Source organism: Lissotriton vulgaris, chromosome 11 (assembly GCF_964263255.1).
Source record: "Lissotriton vulgaris chromosome 11, aLisVul1.2, whole genome shotgun sequence".
Classification (NCBI taxonomy): Eukaryota; Metazoa; Chordata; class Amphibia; order Caudata; family Salamandridae; genus Lissotriton; species Lissotriton vulgaris.
Genome location: NC_141699.1, coordinates 165,728,109 through 165,753,313, shown reverse-complemented (window position 1 = coordinate 165,753,313; position 25,205 = coordinate 165,728,109). Strand labels below are relative to the sequence as shown.

Below are 25,205 nucleotides of genomic sequence, written 5' to 3'. Positions count from 1 at the left end.
CATGTTTCTTTACATGCACCCAAAAAAGAAGGAACAGCTCACCTTTCTTCTCCATTTTCTTCATGTCTCTGAGCTTTTCGACGTTGTGGGGGTCGTTGAGCCAGATCTGCATGCGGACAAAAGGTTCTCTGCCTTTCAGGCTCAGCTTGTGCCAGGGTTTTGGCCTGGATAAAAGGTCTGACACTGAACCTTGAGTCAGACCCAAAATGCTCTCTCCAAACAGCCTTTGCCCTGTTTTAAAAAAAAAGAGAAAATCTGAAATGAACTGCATCATGATGGTGCTTAGTAACATAATCTCACTTATTAAAAAAATAATTTATTTGGATCAGAAACTACATTGTGCAGGTATTTCCATGTGATACTCTGTCTTATCTTCATTAATGACATGGCAATGTTTTATTTTTGCTGCTTGTGAATAGCTTTGGTCTCAGTACATCGAAACTAGAACTATTCCTCAGTGTTCTTTCTGTCCATTAATAATCACTTCTGTGATCTACACAAGAACAGTGATTTGCTGGGTGAAACTTTTCCTTTCAGACTAGCACATAATATTTCAGGGTATTGTACCATCTGAAGTGATCTTTTGACTTGAATTGCTCCCTAAATGAGTGATCAAAACATCTGCTAATCCTCACAGCTCTAATAAAATGTATTTATTTATTTATACATTTTTATATAGCGCGAACAAGATCCTGAAGGATATCAGAGCTCTTTACAAAGTAAGGAGGGAAGGACATAAATTCAATATTGACAACAGTAACAATACACAACAGGAATTCTCGCCTAAATCCCAGACAAATAAACGCCTTAAAATCTAAAAAAGAAACATCTATGCTACAACGGACGTAAGCCGCAAAGGGGACCTATGTTATCTGGAAAGCTTTTAGATCAAGTTAAAATGTGGAATTTAGTAAGTGAATTTAGCTCTTTTGAAAAGTTCAACAGAGGAAGCTGAAAAATATTATGCTATCTACAATAGGGCAAACATTCCAATACTGAATTACAACACTTTAAGTTATTTTTTTGATTATTAAATTATTCACTTAAAATACTAGAACAAGTTTGGTTACCCCATTCACAAATTATATTCTGCGCTATATAAATTAGTGCTACAGTAGTACTATTTACTTAGAACTAAATGAAATTCACCGACCTACAGGTGGAAATCTCCACTTCCACCTTTCCTATCTTTCGATCTAGAGATCTCAACACATGTAAGTTTAATACTTAGGGGCCGATTACGATCTCGCTAGGAAGGCCTCCACAGGGGTTCTGGAACGAGCAAATCCGCTTCAGAGCCTATGTTTCTGACCAAATCTTCCCTTGTTCCGAATGACCAAGTACGATGCGAAGATTTCGTCCGCGTCGGCCGAATAATTTTCGAACCCGATCCTGTCAGTCCGACTCGCTCGCACACACCTCGTGCCGCACAATGGAGCCGGCTTCCGAACGAGTACGATGCACGATTCGGACAGCTGTATCGACTCGGTCTCAGCGAGACAAAATGGTTGTGGGAATCAGACTTCGGGGGGCTGTAGTAGGCCCCCCCTTCACCCGGGGCCCTCTGAATCGGTTCCGTGGGGGTACCCATGGGTCCCCTCTTTCCATGCATGCACAGTGTGATGGTCACAATGGGGTGCCCGCCATAGGGTGTACGCTTTTCCCCACCCACCCCTTTTTGCTATGGGAGCCTGTGTACGCGTTCGGTACACAGGCTCCCATAGAATTCAATTGGAGTCTGAGCGAACCGAGTCCATCACCATACGGGTGCATCAGAATCGGTCGCTCGGACTCGCGGAGAGCAATTCGCTAGGAAAGCCCTCCAGATCTTAGTTGTACATAGGGCTCTCTTAGCGAGATAGTACTCTGCCCCTCAGAAGTAAATGTGGTAGGGACTGGAGGAGCACCTGAAAAATGGGGAATTCTTAATACAAAATATAAGGGGTTTAGAGAGGGGTTACGAGGGGTTTATGGAAGGACATGCTGACACGCAAACCAACACACAAAAGAGTAAGACCACTGCCAAAAGGCCTTAAAACATTCCAAATGTACTTCAGCTCATCCTTGGAGTAAGTCTAGCATGACACATGGCACTCACAGGTACAGCAACACACTTCCATAGAAAATAATGAAAGGGCATAAAACTCACTGTAGGAAATAATGTAAAAAAATGTAACAAAATACTTTTATAGTTTATGAAGTTAAAAATGAATAATGAACTCTTTCAAAAATAATTAGATTCATTTTAATACAAATAACACATATTGTAAATACACTTGTTAAAAATGAATGACATATTATAATGCTGGTGAGAGTGGGAATTCTATTTTTAATTTTGTTTAAAAAATAAGATTACTTCCCTACCCTGCTATGCCAGCTAAAACCTGACTTGGGTAAATGGAGAGCGGCATACATTTCCTGGCTGGGCAGTATTAATGCCATCAAGATGAATGCCCTTGCCCGTTTGCTTTACCTCTTTTCAGGGATTGCCCATTCCGGTGGAAGAAGGTCTCTTTCGGGAACTGCAACATTTGCTTACTAAATTTATAAGGCTGGGGAGAACGGCGCGCCTGCCACGCGACCTTGTACTGAGGGAGGACTGGCGCAACTGGATTTTAAAGGGTATTACAAGGCAGCGCAATTACGTGTAATCACAGAATGGTCACTGAGGGCATCGGAGAAACACTGGCTCCATATGGACAGACAAATAGTTGGCTACACGATTTGGGACCTTTTATGGAAGCCTAAACACGATAGGCCACCCAACGCCTACATTAGCACTTCCACATCCACCACCCTACAGGTATGGGATGTCCTTACTAGGAGGCTGCAGCTCACTACCTTCCCCTCCCTATACACGCCCATACACTTTAATGCTGCTTCCCCCCCTGCATTTCACAAGGGTCCGTTCGAGGCTTGGAGGGAGAGAGGCTGTAGTGTCATTTCCCACTTATTTGAGAAAGGCGAGCTTCTCACCTTTCAAAAATGTAGGAAACAATTTGAACTGACTGCCAAAGAAGAGTATAATTAGCTACAGCTTAAACATTGGTTGTAGTGACCCCTGGTGCGCTGACTGTTACCAGGGACTTGCTCTCCATAGAGAAGTTTTCCCAATCGGGGTCCACCTCCAAGGGATGTATCTCCTTTCTATATGCTCTCATACAAGCCCTGAGCCCCAGGCCGACGCCACATTATAAACGCTTTTGGGATGCACTTCTTGATACCCCTTTGGCCGAAAAACAGTAGGAGCATTTAAATAAAGATGTAGTGAAATGTAATCGCTCGATGTACCTCAGGGAGGCACACTATAAACTTATATATGACTGGTTCCTATATCCTCAGAAGCTAAATTGGATCTTTCCCACTACCTCGGATAGGTGCTAGAGTGGATGTGGACTGCTGTGTGACTTTCGTCACATTTGGTGGGACTGTCCCTCTAGTCAGGCATTTTGCAAGGAGATTTTATCCCAAATCAAACTTATTCTTGGGTACCAGATTCCTATGTCCCTGGACATACCTTGCTAGGGGTGAGAGTCCGAACCCTGAATCGCCAAACACTAAGCGATAGGTCGGTCATGTGGCTTTGTCTGGGGGCAGCAAACATGGCAGTAACCGCCGTGTGGAAAAAACTCGAGGCACCATCTTTAACGCAATGGCACGCAAGGCTGTGGAGGGTGCTGGCGCTGGAGCGCATGGCCGACATAGTGGATAATGCTAGAAATGGCTTTGAATATATATGGTCCCCAATGGTGAGCTACCTGTCGCAAGGGCTCCCACTGATGGGTTGCGCCCCACGCCTTAGGGTCCTTAATTTGTTTCATATCGAATTTCCACAGCAGTGCAGTATTTCTTTTATTTTTTCCCTTTTCCCTTTTCTGGGTACACTTAGTTTCCTTTCTCAAGTTACTGTCTCTGTAGGGGGGATTGAATGACAGGTGTGGGATGCTTCATGCCACAAGTTAAGATTGTGATGAGTATAAGCTTTTTAAGCCATGGACCTTGTAACTAAGCTGTAACTTACATGTGAGTTCTGTAACTCTGGGCTTATTCTGTCAACTTTTGCATATGTATTGCATTCCTGTGTTGAGCTCAATGGAAAATGTCAAATAAACAGAATTTGAATTAAAAAGTAATATTTACAAATTAAATGCATTTATTTTAATTCTTTAATATTGAATAAACATTCAATTTCATAAGTTGATGTGCTGGGACATTTAAAATGATCAGTTCTAGGTTAATATTAATCATTTGAAATGAATGTTATTTTACATTAAAATATTTGTAATTTTTTTTGTAAAGATTAATTAAATGTATCACTGTTCCCTATACTTTACCATAGGGAGATCTCGTCCCCAATCGGGTGGTGGGGATTTCTGCCTACATATGAAAAGTTATTAATAGTAACTATACACTTGTAAATTCAGTCTTAGATGTGTCCAGCCACAGGTAACAGGGGTTGGAGACCTGCAATTCTACACTTCCATACTGAAAAATGGTTGCACATTTAAACGTAGTTCCAAAAGGAAATTTACATATGAATAAATCTGCACATGTAAATATACCTTTGTGAGTAGATCCTCCCAACATTCCACCTCGCAAACTTTCCTTGCAACACCAGAGGTTACTTAGGGAAGATTTTCAAGCTCTCCTCTAGAAAGGAGCCATAGAACCCGTCCCTCACCATCAACAGGGTAAGGGAGTTTACTCGCTATACTGCCTTATCCTCAAAAGGACGGGTTCCTCAAACCAATTTTACATCTCAGGCCCCTAAACTAATACATTCTCTCAGAGCACTTTCACATGGTCACTCTTCAGGATGTCATCCTGCTTCTAAAATAAGGCGATTTCATGGTCGCACTCGACCTCAAGGAGGTCTATTTCCATATTCCAATCCATCCGGGACATCGCCAGTACCTCAGATTTTCAATAAGCGGACAGCATTACAAGACATTGTCTGCTACCTCTTTCACTTACAAACTTCTGGTTTAGCTTTCACATCCATAAGACTGTGTGGTGAGTAAAGTATGTGTGCTCCTGGCTCTGGGCAGTTCCAAGAGTGCTGCTTGCAGGGCTTGGCTCATGGTTTGTTGTAAGCAAGTGCAGGCCAACACCCGACAATGAGGTTTTCCTAAACAATTAGGGGTAAAGTGCTGCATAGACAGCTGTTTCTTAAAAAACACATACCTTCATATATTTCAATAGTTGGGTCAGATACATCTTTGCTGCGCAGTAATGCTTTGCTAGTGGAATATGATAATTTGTCGATCTACATGTGCCCAGTTTTACTACCTAACATGTTCAACTTTTTTGTTATGATTTCGTGGGGGTGGAGGCTATGTGTCTCACGGGGCTGAACAATCACCATCAGGTACTCATTATTCCATCTAAGTCCTTCCTTCTTTAAGGATCCTAGCTGATATATAGCATTCTAAGCATATGCCTTCTTTTCGTTTTCTGATCATTAGATTGTCCCCATATCCCTTGGTCCTGAAGAGACCCTGCACTGTAAAAGGGTTGAAACGCCGTCGACTGTATTTGAAAGCGAACCAGTTTAACAGCTCTGACTACTGTACACAGAAGCTGGAATCATTACTAAGTTAATCTTTGGTTGCCTTTTAAAAAAATTGTGGAAACCAAGCTGTGCACGTTACATGTTTTTCACTGTTTGTTTTATGGTTCCATTTCACTTGGGGACACAAAAGCACTATTGTTTTTTCTTTTTTTGTGTATATATCAAATTGAATTTTACAAATCTGATCAAAAGAATTAATGTGAATATAAAGTCTGCAAGGCACTCTTTCTTTCTGACATCACCTTAACCCGTTTTTGTGATTGCGATTGTGCATTTGATTATTATTATAGATTAGCCTAACTTGCCTAGGTGGAACAGCAGGAGTTTTCTTCTGTACAAAGAAGATCATTGTCTGTCTCTGTGCTCCACAGCTATGGCATGCCCAGTAAACTGATAAGGCCTGACTGGCTCTGAGTTGCCTGCCTGTGGCCTTCCCAAGGATATTTACAGCTTCTGTTCGCTAAATCCAAGTCTCCCAGGAAATCAAAGATTTCCTCTACATCTTACATTTATCTGTTGAAAATTGTAAATTGTAATTGTACTACCTGCCTGTGTGTTTGTTAGAACCGGCACTAGGTGGGAAATCTTGCTGCCCTCTCGCTGCTCCTGACACCACCCTGAGGCCTTAGCCAATCGGCCGCAAGGGGGGAGGAGTTTGAGGTGGAGCCTAGGCCAGGAAAGGGTAGAAAACTCCCCGCAGCGCTATTCTCAGGCGATTTTAGGCCTGCTATCACGCTGACGGGCTGCTGCTCGTGCTTGTACTTTTAAAAACCGACTTTTTAAAATGGAAAATTGTAATTGTACTACCTGCCTGTGTGTTTGTTAGAACCAGCACTAGGTGGGAAATCTTGCTGCCCTCTCGCTGCTCCTGACACCACCCTGAGGCCTTAGCCAATCGGCCGCAAGGGGGGAGGAGTTTGAGGTGGAGCCTAAGTTCAAATGCCGGCAATGCCGCAGGAGCACAGCGGACACGCGCAGCAGGCGTGCCAAAGGCAAGCCCGTCCGCGCCCCGACGAGCCCAGGAGCCAGGCATTCTGGACCTCCACTCAAATACTCCTCTGAGGAACTCAGGTCCCTCTCTAACAAAAACCCTCCGCTCATGACGGCCATCAATAACCGTCTTAAAACCAACGGTATCTTCCACATACACAGCCCCCTCCCTCCTCCTCCATGTACCCCTCATCCCTCCCTCACTTTTGCTCCTGTCACTTTGAAACCCCCTGCCCTCAGCATTATTAATCTCAATACACGGTCCCTTGTTAAACACCAGCTCAACATCTTTCTACTGCTTTCTACAGCTAAACCAGACATACTCCTACTCACCGAAACTTGGCTGACTCAGGATTCTATCCCTGACCTTCTGGCCGAGTTACCCCAGGACTATTATATCCTACAGACTAATCGACTCTCAGGCAGACCCGGTGGGGGAGTTGCTGCTATTATATCAAAACACGATATTTTCACATGCATCTTGCCCCTGGATCTGCTGATGGTGGATAACCTAGCCATCAAATTAGACTCTAGTTCTGGCGCTCTTATTAGTGTCATACTTTACCGGCCCCCTCAATCTATGCCTGATTTTTCCATTTCCTTATGTGAGCAGTTGGCTAATTTAGCCATGAACTATACGAACATCTTATTCATAGGCGATCTGAACTACTGGCTAAATGACCCCTCTGGCGGACCTCACGCCACAGATCTCCTCGATATGCTCCTGAACCTAAATTTTGTCCAACATATCCACTCTGCCACTCACATTAAAGGTCACGCACTGGATCAAGTCTGGTCTATTAATCTCTTTCTGACAGACCTGAGCATCTCTCCCTATATATGGTCGGACCATTACTTAATCCAATTTAATATCACTATGCCCTCAATGCCCAAGAACATCTCTTTGAGGGGCGGAGTTACTAGAAAGTGGAGGGCTTTAGACACTCAAGCCTTTTTGGACACATTGACCAGCACGGCACCTCCTCTCAACTCAGATGTTAATGCCATGGAAGCAAGCATTTCTTCCTGGCTACTATCGGCTAATAATGCTCATGTCCCACTCACAAAGTTTACCCGCTCCCGTCACTCAGACTCTCAAAAATGGTTCAAAAGGAAAGGAAATGGAGAACACTGTACTCCCCGTAGATAAGCTCCAGTACTCCTTGGCCCGTAAAGAATATAGAATCGGTTGGTGCTTGGTCTCCCAAGAAAAACTTCCACCAAAGCCGCGCTATCCAAACTCCATTGGCTCCCAATTAAAGAAAGAATCATATTTAAAACTCTCTGTTATGCCCACCGTATTGCCCAGAATAGAGGCCCCGACTACCTGAAAAATCTCATCACCATCCACCGCCCGACAACAGATCTAAGATCGTCAGGTACGATGCTATTCAAAACTCCTCGTATCACAAAAGCTAAAATGGGAGGAAGATCTTTCCGCTATCTGGCCACAAAACACTGGAACGCACTCCCGCTCCATTAGCGGATGGAGCCTTCCGAAATGAGATTCAGGGCAAAATTAAAAACTCACCTGTTCCCCATAAAGTAACGCTCCTACTGAACTTCCCGTCTCCTCTCCTCTGGATTGTTTTGTACTAGCAGTTAGCGCGGGGATACACAGTTTTGTGCAGCCAGGCGCTTAATAAATGTTTTATTATTATTATTAATATTATTAGAATTCTAGACTCACAGAATAAATCTAAGGACATTTTTTCGAGTTAACGACCTCTGTAACCCCGAAAGGATCCTTCCTAAACAAATTCCCACCCAAGATACCTATGACTCCCTTAATATTTTCTTCCTACAGAAGATTGTGACTATTAAAGGCAGTACTCCTACTACAACAGTCAGAGACCCGATGGATAATCTGGTAATCAATACCTCTACCCTAGAAAGTTTCCCTTTTATTAGCCCGTCAAAGCTCTCTGACTTACTGATTCGTGTGAAATCAGGCTCCCCCATTGATTGCTGCCCCCCTTACATCATGAGGGATGTTCTCTCTCAGCTACCATACAGTGTGTTACCTCTCCTCAACCAATCATTGACGCAGGGTAAAGTTCCCTCTGCCTTCAAGGATGCCATAATTGTCCCCCTACTTAAAAAACTTGGGCTGATATCTCAAACCTTGCTAATTACCGGCCCATTTCCCTCCTCCCTTTCTTGTCTAAAATCTTGGAGGGTCACGTGACCAAATGCTTATCTAATTTTGTAGAATCAACAGAATATCTAGAGCCACATCAGGCAGGCTTTAGGCCGGCTCATTCCACTGAGGCGGTAATCCTGACCTTATTGGATTCCATGAGAGCCAATGCAGACAGAGGTGTCGCCCAGGCATTGGTGTTATTAGATCTGTCGGCCGCCTTTGACACGGTCGACTATAAGATTCTGTTGGACCGTGTCAGACAGGCCGGCATCCTGGGCGTCACCCACAACTGGATTGGTTCCTTTCTTGAGGGCAGAACTCAAGCTGTTCGTCTTACCCCGTTCACTGCCCCTAAACTGGTCACCTCATGTGGAGTCCCTCAGGGCTCCTCCATGTCGCCCCTTCTTTTTAATCTGTATCTCCGGCCCTTGATTCACTATTTAAAAAATATGGCAGTCACCACCTTTAATTATGCGGATGACCTCCAGCTGGTCTTCACTCTGGATAGTTCCATCGACTCCATCCTCAATTTTCAAACTATCATCCTCTACATTCAGAGCTGGATGGACCAGAACCATCTGAAACTCAACCCGGGCAAGACCGAACTAATCTTGCCCGGGAAGAGTGCATATGTCTTGGGACCCCATTATTGACCGGTCGAACTGGGCCCCTCCCCCTCCCCCTGTTCGTCGGTAGAAAGCCTAGGGGTCATTATCAACGCCGACCTCTCTCTTAAAGGTCAAGTGGGCGCAGTGGTTTCTTCCTGTCTTTATCAGTTACGGAGGATCAGGAAAATCACCCATCTGCTAACTCACTCGGCTTTAATACAGGTTGTAATCGCCCTGGTTCTGTCACGCCTAGATTTTTCCAACTCCATCTACCTAGGCCTTCCTCTGGGCCTACTCAAGCGTCTCCAATTGGTCCAGAACCAGGCTGCCAGGTTAATTCACAAACAACCTAGTTGGTCATCTGCGAGACCACAACTGGATAAACTTCATTGGCTCCCTCTGGCCCAGCGCATTGCCTTCAAGATCGGGTGCATCATCTTTAAAGCTCTGCATGGTAAAAATCCAAAATTCATCAGTTGCAGAATAGTAAGACACGTACCCTCCCGTAATCTTCGCTCAGCCCACCTTCAGCTTCTGTCTGTCCCTACTTTCAAGCTCAAACGCCAAGGGGGATGCAGGTTCTCTCATCTCGCCCCATCATTCTGGAACTCTCTACCATTACCAATCCGGATGAGCAACAACCTCCTGTCGTTTAGAAGATTGCTTAAAACGTGGTTATACGAGCAAGCTCTTGGGTGACTTCCCGTGGTGTGACTCCTGCCTGATCAGCGCCATGAAACCTCTGGGTGACCATGCGCGCTATAAATTCCGATTAACATAAGAAAAGATAAGATCTGTACACAGCTTAAAAACGCTTTTCTGATTATTTTGAAAAGGGCAGTCCTCAAATCAAATGATGTAAAATTCAAGAATTAACTTAATAATATTGCGGCACCTTAACCTTATTCTATAAAATGATATAAATCATGTGAATACATATAAGCATACTTGATGTGCTATCACACTATAGTAAAGCAAATGTTATACAGTGTGCATGTGCAAGCAATACTATATGCAGCATGTGTTTATAAATGCGAACTGAGCACTCAACTAAAAGAATACATTCAATTCAATGGGGTACATAAGTAGAGACTGCAGATTTTAAGGCCAGATGGGGGAGCAATCCCTTGCCCCACCTTCATGGCCAGGGTACAGGCAAAGAACCAACGTCCATATCTGAAGCATACGTAGATTCAGTACCTCACTTTTCAGTAATACTAGAGTTATGGGCTGCCTCTTCATGGATATAAGTTGCATTTCCATAAAGGATGTTCTGTTTTAAGTTAGACACCCTGAAATGGCAGGAAACTGGCTTCTGGGATTTGGAATTCAACCAAGGCAGTCAATTGTTCTTTTGCTTAGATGACAGCAATTTAGCCAGTCATCCCAGTGTTTGCCTTGGGCGTTCATGCCTGTGCTGGTTTTACGGCCTGCCTAATATGCGATAAGTGACACAAGCAAAGTTTTAAGTGGGCACCTTTTACAATTTAAAAACACAGGATAATCTTTGGGCTGGAGATTACCATGGACCCCTTTTGCAGACTACATGTTTGAGTGCCAGAAGATTCCGAAATGTATGCAGATTCGACCCAGTGGTGATATAAGTAAAGTCTGGCAGTGAAGGACAAGTCAAAATAGCTGATCTGTTTTCTCCCACATCTACCTCTCCCTTCCACCGCTGAGAATACCAGCTGGTCGGCAAAGAGATTCTAGGTGATTTTGCTGAATTAATTTCCTCTGGTATTCTTACATCACAGAAATCACATCAGCAAAATCATCACCATAGGAAGTGCTGCCACATATTTCTTTAATTCATTGGGGATTTATGTTCAGAATCAATTCAAGGACTCAGCAACTATAACTCAATATTAGTTTTCTTGTAAGAGTTCGGTGGTTGGGTCACCCCATCAAGAGTAGCACTGGGTATCTCGTTTGAAACTCCTCTAGATATTTTTTAAAGTTACTAGTTAAAAAGCACGACAGCCTGTTTACATGGCACTAAGGTAAGTTATGTGGGTGCCACATTTAAGGTAAGCTCTTCTCTTCAACTTGCTGGTTTTTATCGTCACTGTGGACATCTCGAAACATAGTTTATAATATATAAAGATTTTTTTCACTACTTGTGTGCTATCATACATATTGCTGGAATTTAAGCTGAGGTTTAGAATGAAAAATTGGGAAATTATAATAGGTCTCCATACCCAAGTTATTGTCTGTCAGCACTTCCTTGACCTTCTTGGTGATGGCATAGGTGTCCAGCTCAGGGGACATGGCGACTATATCCTGGATCCCAACCGGAACATGGTTGTTGGGGTATACCTTCCCACTCTGCGATGAAGGGGACGATGTACTTTCTGGTTGTTGATTCTCTTTGCTGCTTTCTAGAGATGCACTCAGGGATTCTTGAGAACTCTTGTCTGGCTCTGAGGGACTGGCCGGTGGCGATGGGGAAGACCGCGTCCCTGCAGGACTTTCCTCTGCTTCTGAGAAAATGGAGCATAAGTCATCAGCGCCGCAATGAAACACATACTCAAATCTGTATGCCATCGCACATCACACTAATCAAGGAGATTATGTTTAAGAATCATGAAAGAGAACATTTCAAACAATTACACCCTAAAACAATGAGAAAGCTGTCTTATTGCTGCTTTCCTCCTTAGCTTCTGAACTAACCCAATCTGGCCACATTTTTAACTGTGGTTACATGACCACCGTCATCATGCCTTACCTTGATCCCAGACTGGTTTGCACTTAGATAACACATTTGAAACAATTTACTGGTGTGGGTACACACCACCGAATGCCCTTTCTCTACACTCTTTCATTACCATTATTATCACACCTCTCCCTACTCTCCTCTCTCTATACTGATCTGAGTTTGAAGCAGGATTAACCCTTTCCCACTAGTGTGCAATTCACAGTATATTTGTGTCATTCACTGGATGCAGATAATGAGAGAGGCTGGGAGAATGGACGACAGCAACAGTAAGAACAAAATGCACATGTGGTAGTGTGGATCATTACTCTATACTCATGATACTCGTTCCCCTACGTATGCACATAAATACCATACATAGTTATCACATCATCAATACAAAACGTTAAAAAACACCTTACAAACATTCCTAAGTGTCCAGATACTATTCCAACACAAGAAAATGCTAGGTGCTTTTAGATTAATTCACTGGCATTTTCATAGAGCACAAGCATGTGGTTTAAGACCAAGATTTATTGCATAGACTTAGCCCTCAAATTTGAAGGGTAGTATCAAAGGCATGCCGCATTTAACCATCTCCCAGCGCAAAACATGCAACCAGAGAGGTGATAAATTGATCCTTAACACTCATCAATTTATGATAGCCCATAACTGTATGCTGCACTGACTTCACCACTGTGTGGGAACAGGCGATACCTTTCCAGTCAATATGCTGCCATGCCCCACTGATCTTAAATCAGTGGGAAACAAACTTTACCAAAGCCGCATAGAGTTTCCGTTTTCCATTGGGTGAAGGATTTAAAGCCAAATAAGGTTGTATGTATGATAGCATGGTTAAAATCCCTTGCATAATGCACATATGATTTATCTTGTAAGTGTATGATATTGGCTTGCACAGCGCATGTGAGAAATTGGGTATGTATACACTACTTGGGGTGTTTGTCAGTTAAGGTTCTATTAAAGAATGTTTCTCTTATGCACAACAGTGAAAGGCCTTATGTATATACTTAAGTAGCCCTCAATCCTTCTTTTGAGAGCCAGAAAGCATCAGGAGGGGCCCAAGCTACTCGCTTTTGCCGGTTTACAAACTCAGCTAGCGCTGCCCCTCAGGTAGATCTGAGGGCGCATTTGAGATTGATAATTATGATAGCAATGTACACCCTGATGTATGCACACAATGTAGCGGCAGCACCAGTAAAGCTAATATTGATGTACTCTGTAATCTATGCACGCACAATGATGTCAATACCAGTAAATGTAATGCCAATGTACGCTGTAACCTATGCACACACAGTGATGGCAATGCCAGTACATCCAATGTCAATGTGCACTGCAACTTATGCCCGCATAATGACATCAAATCAAATGCATTGTTGAAGTATGATGTAACAACTGAGCGCATAATAATGAGAACATATTCAAATGCAATATCAATGACTGCCATGTTACACTTGCTCGCACTCACAAACTCGTACCATTGTTGTTGGCTTCATCCAAGATGACCTTTCCATCAACCCCAAGTCAGAGATACGTGGTTAGACAGGTCCTATGACCCAAACCCAAGTCTACCAATTGACAGGTCACAGGTGGGGTTACACTTAGCCCAAAGATAAACATGAAGTTAGGAACACTCAACCGATCAGGGCATGACATGCACACTGCACGAGATGATCACACGCTCACCAAACCGGACATCTGAACACTCACACACACTGGTCCGGATTCGTTCTCTCCAAGGTCAGGAGCCATCTGTGTTCCCCTTATCATATGTTTTGTCTTGTTATTTATGACGATGATGCTTCCCAAAGAATGTCAATCTGTTTTATTGTACCGACAAAATGTATATATGAGCAACCAAAACTTCTGTACTGAGACTGTCTTTAGCCACATCGACGCTAATGACGAGCTCAGCTCGTCATGAGGCACAGTGGAGCTGCACTAATGACGAGCTGAGCTCGTCATGTATAATGGATATGAAGACCCTTCAGCACAGCGTGGGAATTGCTGTAGCATCGATGTGGTTAGACGTACCTCCGTCAATACTCTCCCGTCGGCTGATTTTAATTAAAAAAACTTGTTCCTGTTTTGCCAAATGCCTCTTGTCTTTCCATTTATTTAAGGTAACTTCATATTCAAGCAACACATTCAAGTCGTATAACTTCAAAAGGTATTGAGCCCCTAAGCTGGAGCATGTGCTGCCACACTTGACATCGTCAAAGTCAAAATGGGTCCCATCTAAGCACACAGAAGCTCCAGGAATTAAAACTGGCAGAATCTTTGACATATAGGCCTTCTTGGATACCAATGTTGAGCTTCCACCACTCTTATAATTCACATCAGACTCTCTGATACACGACGAATACTGCACTTTGTGGCATCAACCGATAGTCCCAGACCAATGTATGTTCAAATAAAATGTTTAGATATTTCTAACTACTAAACATGTCTAGTTTGTGAGGTCCCAAGGACCAATTATGTTGTTCTTTACCAATGCCAGTGTGCATGATTCTGGTCATGTTCATTACCAGGTTCTTCTGTGTGGCAGAACTCTCCAGGCGACCCACTCCAGCTGGAGACTGATAGGAGTGACGTTAATCAACAGAATGCCATCATCAAAGAACCGAACCGGTATAGATTTTGATCCCCCAAATTGGGACTTCAAAAGTTGTGCTCTTAATATGAACAACCTGAAGCGGCGTGCCCCAAAACAGGATTGATTTACTACGTCCAATGCTTTAGATAAGTCAATGTGCATATTACAGTGGGACCCCTGCCCTCCGAAGGCACACCATGGCATAAAGACAAGAGCTGCTGCATAGCTGATGTTCCCAACTGGAAGCCTGTTGGGTCAATCCTAGCAGTGCAAGGGTCAGAGCTGTCCACAATCGTGTATCTTTCTTTTCCATTTAACATGTATTACTAGCTTCACTAGTGGGCCTCATTTTTGTGCTTAATATTGTTCAACCTCTGCCTTTGCACCTTATTTATGCGGCCCTCTTCATATCAAGTGTAGGTGGCCTTACGGCACTGTGGATAACGTTTGAACACTCCCTTGAGGTGACCAACTCCCTGAAGATCCAAGAGCAGGAGTCCTGCAAGGATGCTTCTAAATATCCCCGTCCACTGTTCAGACAACTCTACACTAAGCACATTAATTAAGGCCGAATCATCCCCCGGGGCTTGGTTCACTAGACAATACCAGACTGATGAGCCCAAGGGAAACCTGTCCACATCTGCTGGTCAGTTTATTGTGTCCTTTTAACCCTATGTGACATGTGCAGCCTCTGGCCCAGCCAGTTTTAGCCTTCTATTGGACAACTCTCAGGAATGTACTGCCATGCCTTTCACAGCTTCATTCCTACACATCACATACAATCCAGGAAACATTATATATTCCAGTTCTGTGGGTCTACGCCTGCTTAGTACATTGTTGCGACAGATTGATGTGAATTGTTAATACAATTCGGATGCTGAGCCATAAGGAATATCCTGCAGTTTTGAACTAAGTTGTTTTGCTGAACACCTATGCCAATATTATTTTGCAAACAATCAGGTTTTTGGCTCTGTATTACAGTCATTTTGCATTGCAGACATACTTTGAAAGGACTCCGAAAGCCGTGTTTGTTTCTTTTATAAGACTGCAGCCCACCAACGTTATTTTCTTGCTCATTCTTGAGTAAATCTGCCTCTTTAGATCTTTGGCTTTTACCCTAAATATTGTCAATTCTAGTTAGATAATACACAATCTAGGTCAAGCTTAAATTGACGAGAATTTTTTTCTTTAGTGAATCTTTTACATCTCCTTCCATTAGGGCCTAAAAAAAACCAATCAGCTGTAAAAATCAAAGCGTACGTCGAGTGACTAGTAAAGCATGTACGCACCAGGAAACCATATAATACCGTATTTTTTCTCACTATTGAGTGTGGCAATAGCCTTAGTGCCCCCCCACCCCCTCACCCCCGTAGTGTAGTAAATTTCCCATTACAATATATTGGTGGCTTCAAAAGAGGGACAGGAAGACATAAACTGCTAACAGTTATCTCACACAGCCTTCCTCATGAGGATAAAGGTAATAGGTACAGCCACGTTCTTCAATGCAATCCTGAGCTCAGTAAAACTACGAAGGCAGAAAGTCAAGTGAGGAACAAATTCACAAACACCCTTACAATGTATGAAGTCTAAATCAACAGACCACAACTCAACTCAAATGATCAAACTCAACAGTTCTTCTGTTTCCAATGGGATAGCCACAATACAAGAAGATAACAAACAATAGAGGGCGGAGGATTAAGTGAAGGAGATTGAAATGACCTTCAAATCACATCGTCGGAAACAAAAATGACCATATCCTGCAAAAAGAAGGAAAACAAACTTGCTCACAAGCAACTAAATGTGACTGACTGCCTAGAAATGAGCTACAAACAAATGGTTCTGTTGGGTAGGACAAATTGCTTTGGAAAATGCTAATACATGCAAATGAAACAAAAAATGAGAACTCTCTGATACACATGTGCAAATGAGAAATCAATGCTCAAGCAGAAAAAATAAATAGTATAGCCAGGTACTGAATTCCTGTATTACCTGTAAGTAATTGAGGCATTCATCTTTAATTCACCCCATTATGAACAAAGGTGACTTTTTACCACTTTATAAAACAATATCAATGCCATATAAAAACAGGTGCCCACCCAGAAGTTTGAGGATTTTTTTAAGCAGCCAGTGCAAGGATGAACCAGGAGCCCTAGAGACACTGGACATTATAGATTATTTCACCACACAATGGGCAAAGGAGTGCAGTACTTAATGTACTTTCTCATTTAGTCAATCATAAGTATACAGTTTTCTATCAAGAATGTAATTTTTTTTACTGCCATAAAACCTACTGATATTTTGATCAACCGAATCTTCTTTTCAGGTGTTCCTAGCCATTCCTGGTTTGAGGCCTGCAGGCTGGAAGTGGATGTGGAACCTGAGCTTATATCACCACGCTTGTCACCACGAAAATGACTGAGAAAATACAGAACTCGATTCGGAGAACTGCAAAGTGTGCCTGTGTTTCTCACCCGGGACACGCTAATAAGGAAGACACCGGTCCTGGGTTGCTGTTGCTCCACAGTTCATGGAGGCCCTGCCCTTGAAGTTCGGGCTGGACTCTTCCCATGAGGAGCAGGTTCAAGAATGGATTGCATATGGCTGGGTTCAAACTTAGGTGGCATGGTGTGTGAAAAATGATGGATAGGGAGGTGATAGCCAGTGGCTGAGATTATTTCAAGAGTTCCACCGATCACCTCATTGTTTTTTTATCTTTCTCAACCTGCATAAAAAAGTAGAACTAGAAGGTTATTCTATTTGTCCAAAAATGAATACACCAGAGTGCTCTGGTCACTTTAGTTTTTTATGTGACCATATAAAACGTTCTAAGGTGAGTGACGGCAAAATACACTTAATGCTCCCAAGTTGAAAAGAGGGCAAACTCTGATTACCACCCCTTCAAGGGGCAAACAAAAGGTAAGGTATTCTCTGGTTCTACCCACAATGCCAACTTGCACTGAATGAAAAACATTCTTCTCCAAAATAACCTCATTGTCCTTGTAAGATAGGTCTCAGCAAATCTCGAACTCAGTGAAACTTCTCAAAACTATTGTAAACATTATTTACCTCTACATAGCCTGTAGTGGGGGTTATTCAATTTGCACTGTGCTTTTTACAAATATGTAAAACAGCATCACCGCATCACTATCCACATCATCAATGACTGTCAGATGAAAAGTCAGAGGTGAAACAAACGCATGCCATAAAATCCCAAGCAAAATGTACCAGTGGCCTCATGAACATAGCCTGCAACCCCCCAAAACCAGGACTGCAAAACGGCTTTTCACAATGTAGAAACTAGGGTTGTGCGGAATTGGTGGAATTTGGTGAATCTTTGTTAGTCTTGTAATGAGGAGTTCCGGCCAAATCCCAGCAATCATCAGGTGGCGGATTTTCCAGTGAGGCTCCAGAAATGCAAGCAAGATTTGGCATCCCCTCGGGCCATTTTCTTATGCAGGCGGTCACAAGCGGTTGCGGTCAGATGCCTGCTTCTTCAGTAGATTTGCCGCTGCTTGAGGGGATTTTCTACTCAAGTAGCAGCAATACCAACTCGAAAGGCCTCATATTCTTGCTCACCGAATGGTGGTGTTGGCGCTGCTTGCGCTAAATTACAGCATGAGCAGCGCAATTCATATTTTCTGCTTGTTGGCTGAACTTCATGGAATCTTGCTGAATCTTTATATAACTCCACCAACCTCTAGTATTAACGGCGTTTTACAAGTTGGGAAAAGCTTTCTTGGTCGTAAAACGGTTATTGCGATCTAATGTAAACCACAAATGGAAGAGTTGTGGAAGGGGATTCTGCTTATATTTGGTTGGAAGAATTTAATGTATACATGGCTTGTTACCACAACTTACTATCACAGTCAATTGCTCAAATAACCAACCAGTGGGAGTGGTAACTGGTTCAAAAAGGGGTCCGCTCTTCCTGTGGTACAGCTACCTCTATTTGAAACATGTTGTGGCTTTGAGGTGGACAACCAGAAAAGGGTTGGAAGGATCAGTACCTGCCTCGCCCACTCATGTGTTGCCAAATGCAAACCTTTTTAGGTCGAAGACTACAAGACAGCACAGCTGTCTGATTTGCTAACAACATCTTAACATTCAGAAAGCTTTCTTGGGAATGCATTCAGCCCTTGCTTACCATTCGCTTTGTGGTTTTAACTCACACTTGCTTGCTTTCTATTTTCCGGCTCTATTTGTTTTAGGTTGTCCAGCTTGAGTTCATAGGTTCCCTTGCCCATACCACATTTGCAGCATTCCCCCACCAGTACAGGATTTCTGTAAACAAACCTTTAAATCTTGTTCTATTATTGTCGCATTTGCTGTGTATTCAAAGACAGAGGTCAAATGTCAAATTTTCTTTCTCTGACTTCAAAATGAGAGGATTTATGTGACAAACATGCTGGCTACTGAGGGAATGCTTGAGGAAGGCTGTAAGATGTTGCTATTTTTTTTCAAGCACACAACACAAGCACAAATGTCTGTAAAAAAAACTGTGAAGATATTCCAGAATATATCAGAATCAGAAAAGCACAAAGGGAGCACATTTTTTGTTAATTGTGAAGTGTGGTGGAAACAAATATTTTAATATGATCAAAGCAAGCCAATACACTAGGTGATGACATTTCCACGCATTGTAGTTTGTGCGCTGTATACTTTTATCAGTACAACTGTATGTCTGTGCAAATGCTATTGTCATTTCATTTGAAGTGTTGTCTGTAATGGCAGTTTGGTACCACACCATGCATATTCCACTTTACGCCACTCCACTCTACTCTAAACTACTCCCCACTATGCCACTCCACTCCACACTGCACTCTACTCTGCACCACTCCACTCTATGCCTCTCTTCTCTACACCGTTCTCCTATATGCCAATGCACCATACCCCACACTACTCTACTATGCACCACTGCACTATACGCCAATGCACTCTACTCTGTACCACACCACTCCACGCCAATGCACTCCATGCCAATCCGCTCTACGCCAATCTAATCAACTCTGCACTCTACACCACTCTACTCTACTCTAATATGCACTCTACACCACTCTAATCTACGCTGCTGTACTCTAACGTGCACCACTCCACTCTACTCTGAACCAATCTACTCTATGCCACTACACTCAATGCCACTCCACTCTACTAAGCGCTAATGCACTCTACTCAATATCCAAGCACTCTACGCCTATGGACTCTGCCCTACTTAACTCAAAACCAATGCACTCTATACACTGAACCACTGCACTCTTTGCCAGTTTACTCTACTCTGCAATACTCTACACCACTGCACTCTGCACCACTGCACTCTGTATCACTCTACTCTGCGCCAGTCTACTCTACTGCACTCTACGACCCTCTACACCATTGCGCTCTACATCTCTTTACTCTATGCCACCTATTCTACTCTGCAAACTGTACTCTATCAATCAATCTACTCTAAGCCACTGCACTCTATGCCATTTACAGCTGCCATAAAATCTTGTTGCAAGATGTTTTATTGTTCTGCATCTGTGTGCATCCTTGCTCTTCTACCTCAGTGGGTGTTATGGTCTCCTATGCTTCTTAACGTTTTATTGTGGATAAGGGCGATAACACGCTAGAATCCAGCTTGCACTTTATTGATCTGTTTTCACTTCAGTTGATGATGAAGATTTACTATACTTATTTAAATCTGATACAAGACGTTACATTCTTTTAAATTAATGTGCATTCCTACTTTTTGTATTGCTTGTTGAATATCATTGCAAGAGTTTTAAGTAATTGAGCAAATTTAAATAAACTTGAACACTGCACTCCACGCCTCTGATTCTGATCTACACTACTGCACTCTACCCTGCACCGCTAAGCTCTATGCCACTGCACTCTGTAACACTCTACTCTACTCTACATCAGTGCACTCTACGCCCAAGGGAATAGCCAGAAAATTAAAATACCCCCCCACCCACTTCAAAACAAAGCTCTTATGGCACCAAGCAAACAAAGCAAGTTATCACGACCCACCCCAGAAGGGCTCTCTAGTCTCTTCCATCCATGGATCCATCTACTCATCCTTCCATCCACCTGCTAATATCCACAATTTCACCTTTATATTCTCTATCTATCATTCAGTCTTTCATCATTCCGTCCGTCTATCCACCATTTTCCAAACCAATGCATCCATCTCCAAGCCCATCCATCCACCCTTTCACTCATCCATCTCTCCACCCACTCTTTCCGTCATTCATCCATTCATCCATCCATTCTTTCTTTCACTACATCCATTCTGGCACTCCCTCCATTCATCCTCCCTTTCACTCATCCATCCACCCTTTAACTCCACCATCCAAACTTTCACTCATCCTTCCACCCAACCATGCATACTCCATCTACTCTTTCATTCATTCCTCTACTCACTCATCTATCCATCCACCCTCCCTTTCACTTATCCATCCATTCTTTCACTCATCCATCCACCCTTTAATCCTTCAATCCACCCTACTTTTCACTTTTAATCCTTCATCCACCCTTTAATTTATCCTTCATTCACTCATTCATTCATACTTTCACTCATCCCCTCTTCCTTTTCCTTATCCATCCACCCTTTCATGCGATCCATCTGTACATCCCCCTTTCACTCATCCCATCCATCAATCCATCGACCTTTTCTTTCACTCAGCCTTCTATCCTTTCACTCTCATCCATCCACCCTTTCACTCAGCCATCCATCCATTCATCCATCTACCCTCCCTATCACTCATCCATCCATTCTTTCACTCATCCACCCATCCATCCTTTCATCCATCCATCCACCCCTTCACCCACACATCCATCCTCTCACTCCTCTTTGTCTGCCAAGTTGCAGACAGAAGAGGCCTATCCAGAGCGCCACCCCACTGTAGCTTCTAAAGTTGGGGGTGCACGATGTGGAGAAGTGTGGCTCAATGGTTACAGCGGCAGACCCTGATGCAGAGGTCTAGCCCAGGACCAGGGTTCAATTCCTCGCCTCGGCGGGTCTTGGGCTCAAAAAATTCCACAGACCTGATAATTCTCGCCTTGGTGCCTATTCTAATCATAGAGTCCCACTCTGCAACTCTGGGCAATAGCTTGCTTAATCTCCACAACGGCCCCCACAACGCTAAGGATGCCTGGCCTTCACCCTGGGGGTGCCCAGGAGTGGACGCCTCACAGGGAAAGCCAGGACTGGTTCTACAGCGGTATTCATACAAGTGCCTTGAGACCCTTGCGGGTGAGTAGTGCGCTATACAAGTATCAATTTACATTTACGATGTTTCAGCACTCATTTCACTTATCCATCAATTCTTTCTCATCATTCATTCACCCTTTTAATCATAATATCCATTCACCCTTTCACTCATCCATCCATTCACCCTTTCACCCGCCCTGCCAACCTCCCTTTCATTCATTCATTCATTCTTTCACTTATCCATCCATCCATACTGTTATCCATCCATCCAACCCACTTTCACTCATCCGTGCATTCACTCACCCATCCTTAAAGTCATCTTTTCAAACTTTCATTCATCCATCTATCCACCCTTTCACTCACAAACCTATACATGAGTCATTTCACTCACTCACTCAACCAACCACCCACCTAACCTTTCACATTAATTAGAGCCTTTTTTTCTGCTGAACTGCAAACAAAAGAGGCCCGTCACAAACTCCTTTCCAGATTTTGGCTGCTAAAGTGGGGGGTTCACTACGCCGCTGTCTTTGCCAATGCACTCTACACCACTTTACTCAAAATCAATGCACTCTACACCACTGCACTCTGCTGCAGTCTACTCTGCTACACTCTAATTTATGCCACTTCACTCTAGGCCACTGTACGGCACTACACTGTGCGATACTTCACTTTATGATGCTCTACTGCATTAAACCCGCACTCCACTCTATGCCACTTCACTCTACAACACCCTACTCCACTCTACAACACTACTCCATTCTACAACGCTCTATGCAACTCCCTCTATGCCACTTTACTCCACTATATTCTACAATGCACTGCTCCACCCTAGGCCACTCGTCTCTCCTACACTATTCCACTCAACTCTATGGCAATCTACTCTGCTCTACGCCACTCTACTCTAAAACACTCTACTGCACTCTACGCAACACCATCTACATCACTCTACAACACTCTAAGCCACTTCACAACACTCTACTTCCTTCCACTCTATTCCCTCCATGTCACTCCACTCCACAACAGTCAACTCTACTGTACACCACTTTACGTCACTTCATAACACTCCACTCAACTCCACTTTACTACACTCAGATTCACGCCACTCTCCTTTACCCCACTAACTCTTATCTATGCTGAGCAGCAGCCACGGTGGAGTACAATATGGCTATGCATAGGCGAGACCTATTGGCTTTGCGAGTGCTTATTTTTGCACCAGCTGTCCTTGTACTAGTCACAGCTGCTTTTAAAAGTAAATGTTTGTGACTTGGAAATTTTTAGGGCCTAGTGGTCACTTGGCCCAGATGAGATTTCTTCATTTTTTATGTTTAGGGCACTCACAGGTGGCGGGCGCAGGGGGCATTTATTTAAAAAAAATGTTTTGTGCCTGTTGCACACGGGAACGGCGGGCCTGGGGGAGGAGGGGTGACGGGACATTCCTTTTTTTATTAATGTCTTGGGCCTGTGTTGAGGGCCCTACGGGCACGGGTGCCAGTACCAGGTGGTCATTTACTTTTTTTTTTAATGCTTAGGGGCATCCACATACAGGGCACACGTGGGCCTAAGGGGCATGATGCATTTCTTTTAATGATTAGGGCCCACTGCCCACAGGGCTCGCGGCTAGCCCAGGGGAATTTATTTTTTTGTAAGTTCAATGAAACTTGATAAAAATCCCCCCTCTTGAGGCCGCCGCCCAGGAAGCATTACTTTTCATCAACGTTTGGACACACGGGCACACAGCGGGCCCAGGGGGCATTTCTTTTTTTTTAAATGAATAGAGCCTGTCGTCCATGAGGCACGTGGCAGGCCCAGGGGGGGTATGCATACTTTTTCAATGATTAAGGACTGCTGCCCACAGGGCAGGCAGCGGGTCCAGGGGCATTACAAAAAATGTTTAGTGCCTGCTGCCTACAGGGCACACAGCAGGCCCATGGGGCATTTTGTTTTATTTTTATGAATAGGGACTGCCGTTCATAGGGCACGTGGCGGGCCAAAGAGGGGTATGCATTTTCTTTAATGATTAGGGCCCACGGAAGACGTGGCAGGCCCAGGGAGAATTCATTTGTTATCAAGTTCCCCAAAACTTTTTTAAAAATACATGCAAATAGCAAAATAAAGTACTGCAAAAATGCAGCAACATTTCCCTATTTGAATCCATGCCCCAATATACCGGGGGCCTGTCTGTAATAAGTAAACGAGTCAAGGCGGTCTCCGCTGTGAAGTCAGTTAAGGAAAACCGCAACCAGAACCAGAATAAAGAGTTCAATAAACAGATAGTATGAAAGCGAAATGTGCCTCGACAAATTCCTAAATCCAGTCAAATTCACAGTCCTCGCGGAAGGAGGGGCAAGGGTTTGGCAGTCTGATATCAATCAATCGGAAGAATATTTTACAGATAGATATGCCAGGTAAATATTTTGCTGGTTATGTTTCGGAGTCCATGTTCTTGCATAAGGTCAATTTGCACATGCCTTCAGAACTAAGAAGCCACAAGGGCGCGGACGTGGCCAATAGTGAGCACCCACAATGATGTCAGACATGCTTGCCACATTGTGTAGCAGTACAACATGGTACAATCATTGTACTGGGGAATCTATTACAACTTTTTTCAGAACCTTGTGTCTTGAGGTTATTTGCTTGTGATATGTTGTCATGCAAATACAACGCTGCAGCCCTAAACCACAATTATAGGTTGTAGCGAGTTTGTGATAGTAGGACTGTACCACAGACCTTGAAGGTTAGAAATACATTTTCATAATCAGTACCAGCACAAGAATTATGGGCACCAGAAGCAAAAATGCTTCTTGTGCCAACAGATTGAAGCACCCTCACCGCAGAACAAGGACAATATTTGCAGCTCCCTACTGTGATACCGTGTGCCCATTGCTGCCTTGTCCTGGTGGTTCCATATAGGTGCTCCGATGCTGCCAAAATTAGTAAGTTGAACATCCCATTTAAGATTAATAACAGTTACTGTGTCTAGGAACAGCGGGCCACTATGTGCTAAAATGGTACTTTACAGTTGTAAAGCACACACATCGCCAAACCCACATACCAGTACTTGCCATTTTTAATACATTTGGACAACACATTTCAGTTCCCCACATTTTGAATTTCTTACCTTTCAGGTGTAATTACACTAAAGTCTCGCCTTGCAAGCACAGTCCTTTTGGATGCTTATGTATCAAAATCAGTGGCGGCTCATCTGCTATGGTGGAGGAGCGTCGCCCCACTGCCTGGCTCAGAGCCATCAAATAAAAAAATAAAACTATGCTCTTGCATCATTTTATTTTGCATTTGCTGGTTCTGAGCCAGCGCAGTATGGAGGGGCTGAGCTGAGGCATGGTAGGGGGAGGAGGAGTGCTACATGCACTCCACTCCACTCCCTAAGTGC

General features: G+C 43.5%; 1 protein-coding gene across 1 annotated transcript in view; it reads right to left on the bottom strand.

Moving 5' to 3' along the window:
* CUX2 (cut like homeobox 2) overlaps window positions 1–25,205 on the bottom strand; it is an 853,070-nt gene that overhangs the window by 6,418 nt on the left and 821,447 nt on the right. Inside the window, exons 20-21 of the mRNA XM_086943029.1 lie at window positions 11,515–11,796; window positions 43–231 (exon numbers count right to left, since the gene is read on the bottom strand). Coding sequence (XP_086799155.1) covers window positions 43–231; window positions 11,515–11,796 — 471 coding nt within the window. The remainder of the gene's footprint in view (window positions 1–42; window positions 232–11,514; window positions 11,797–25,205) is intronic.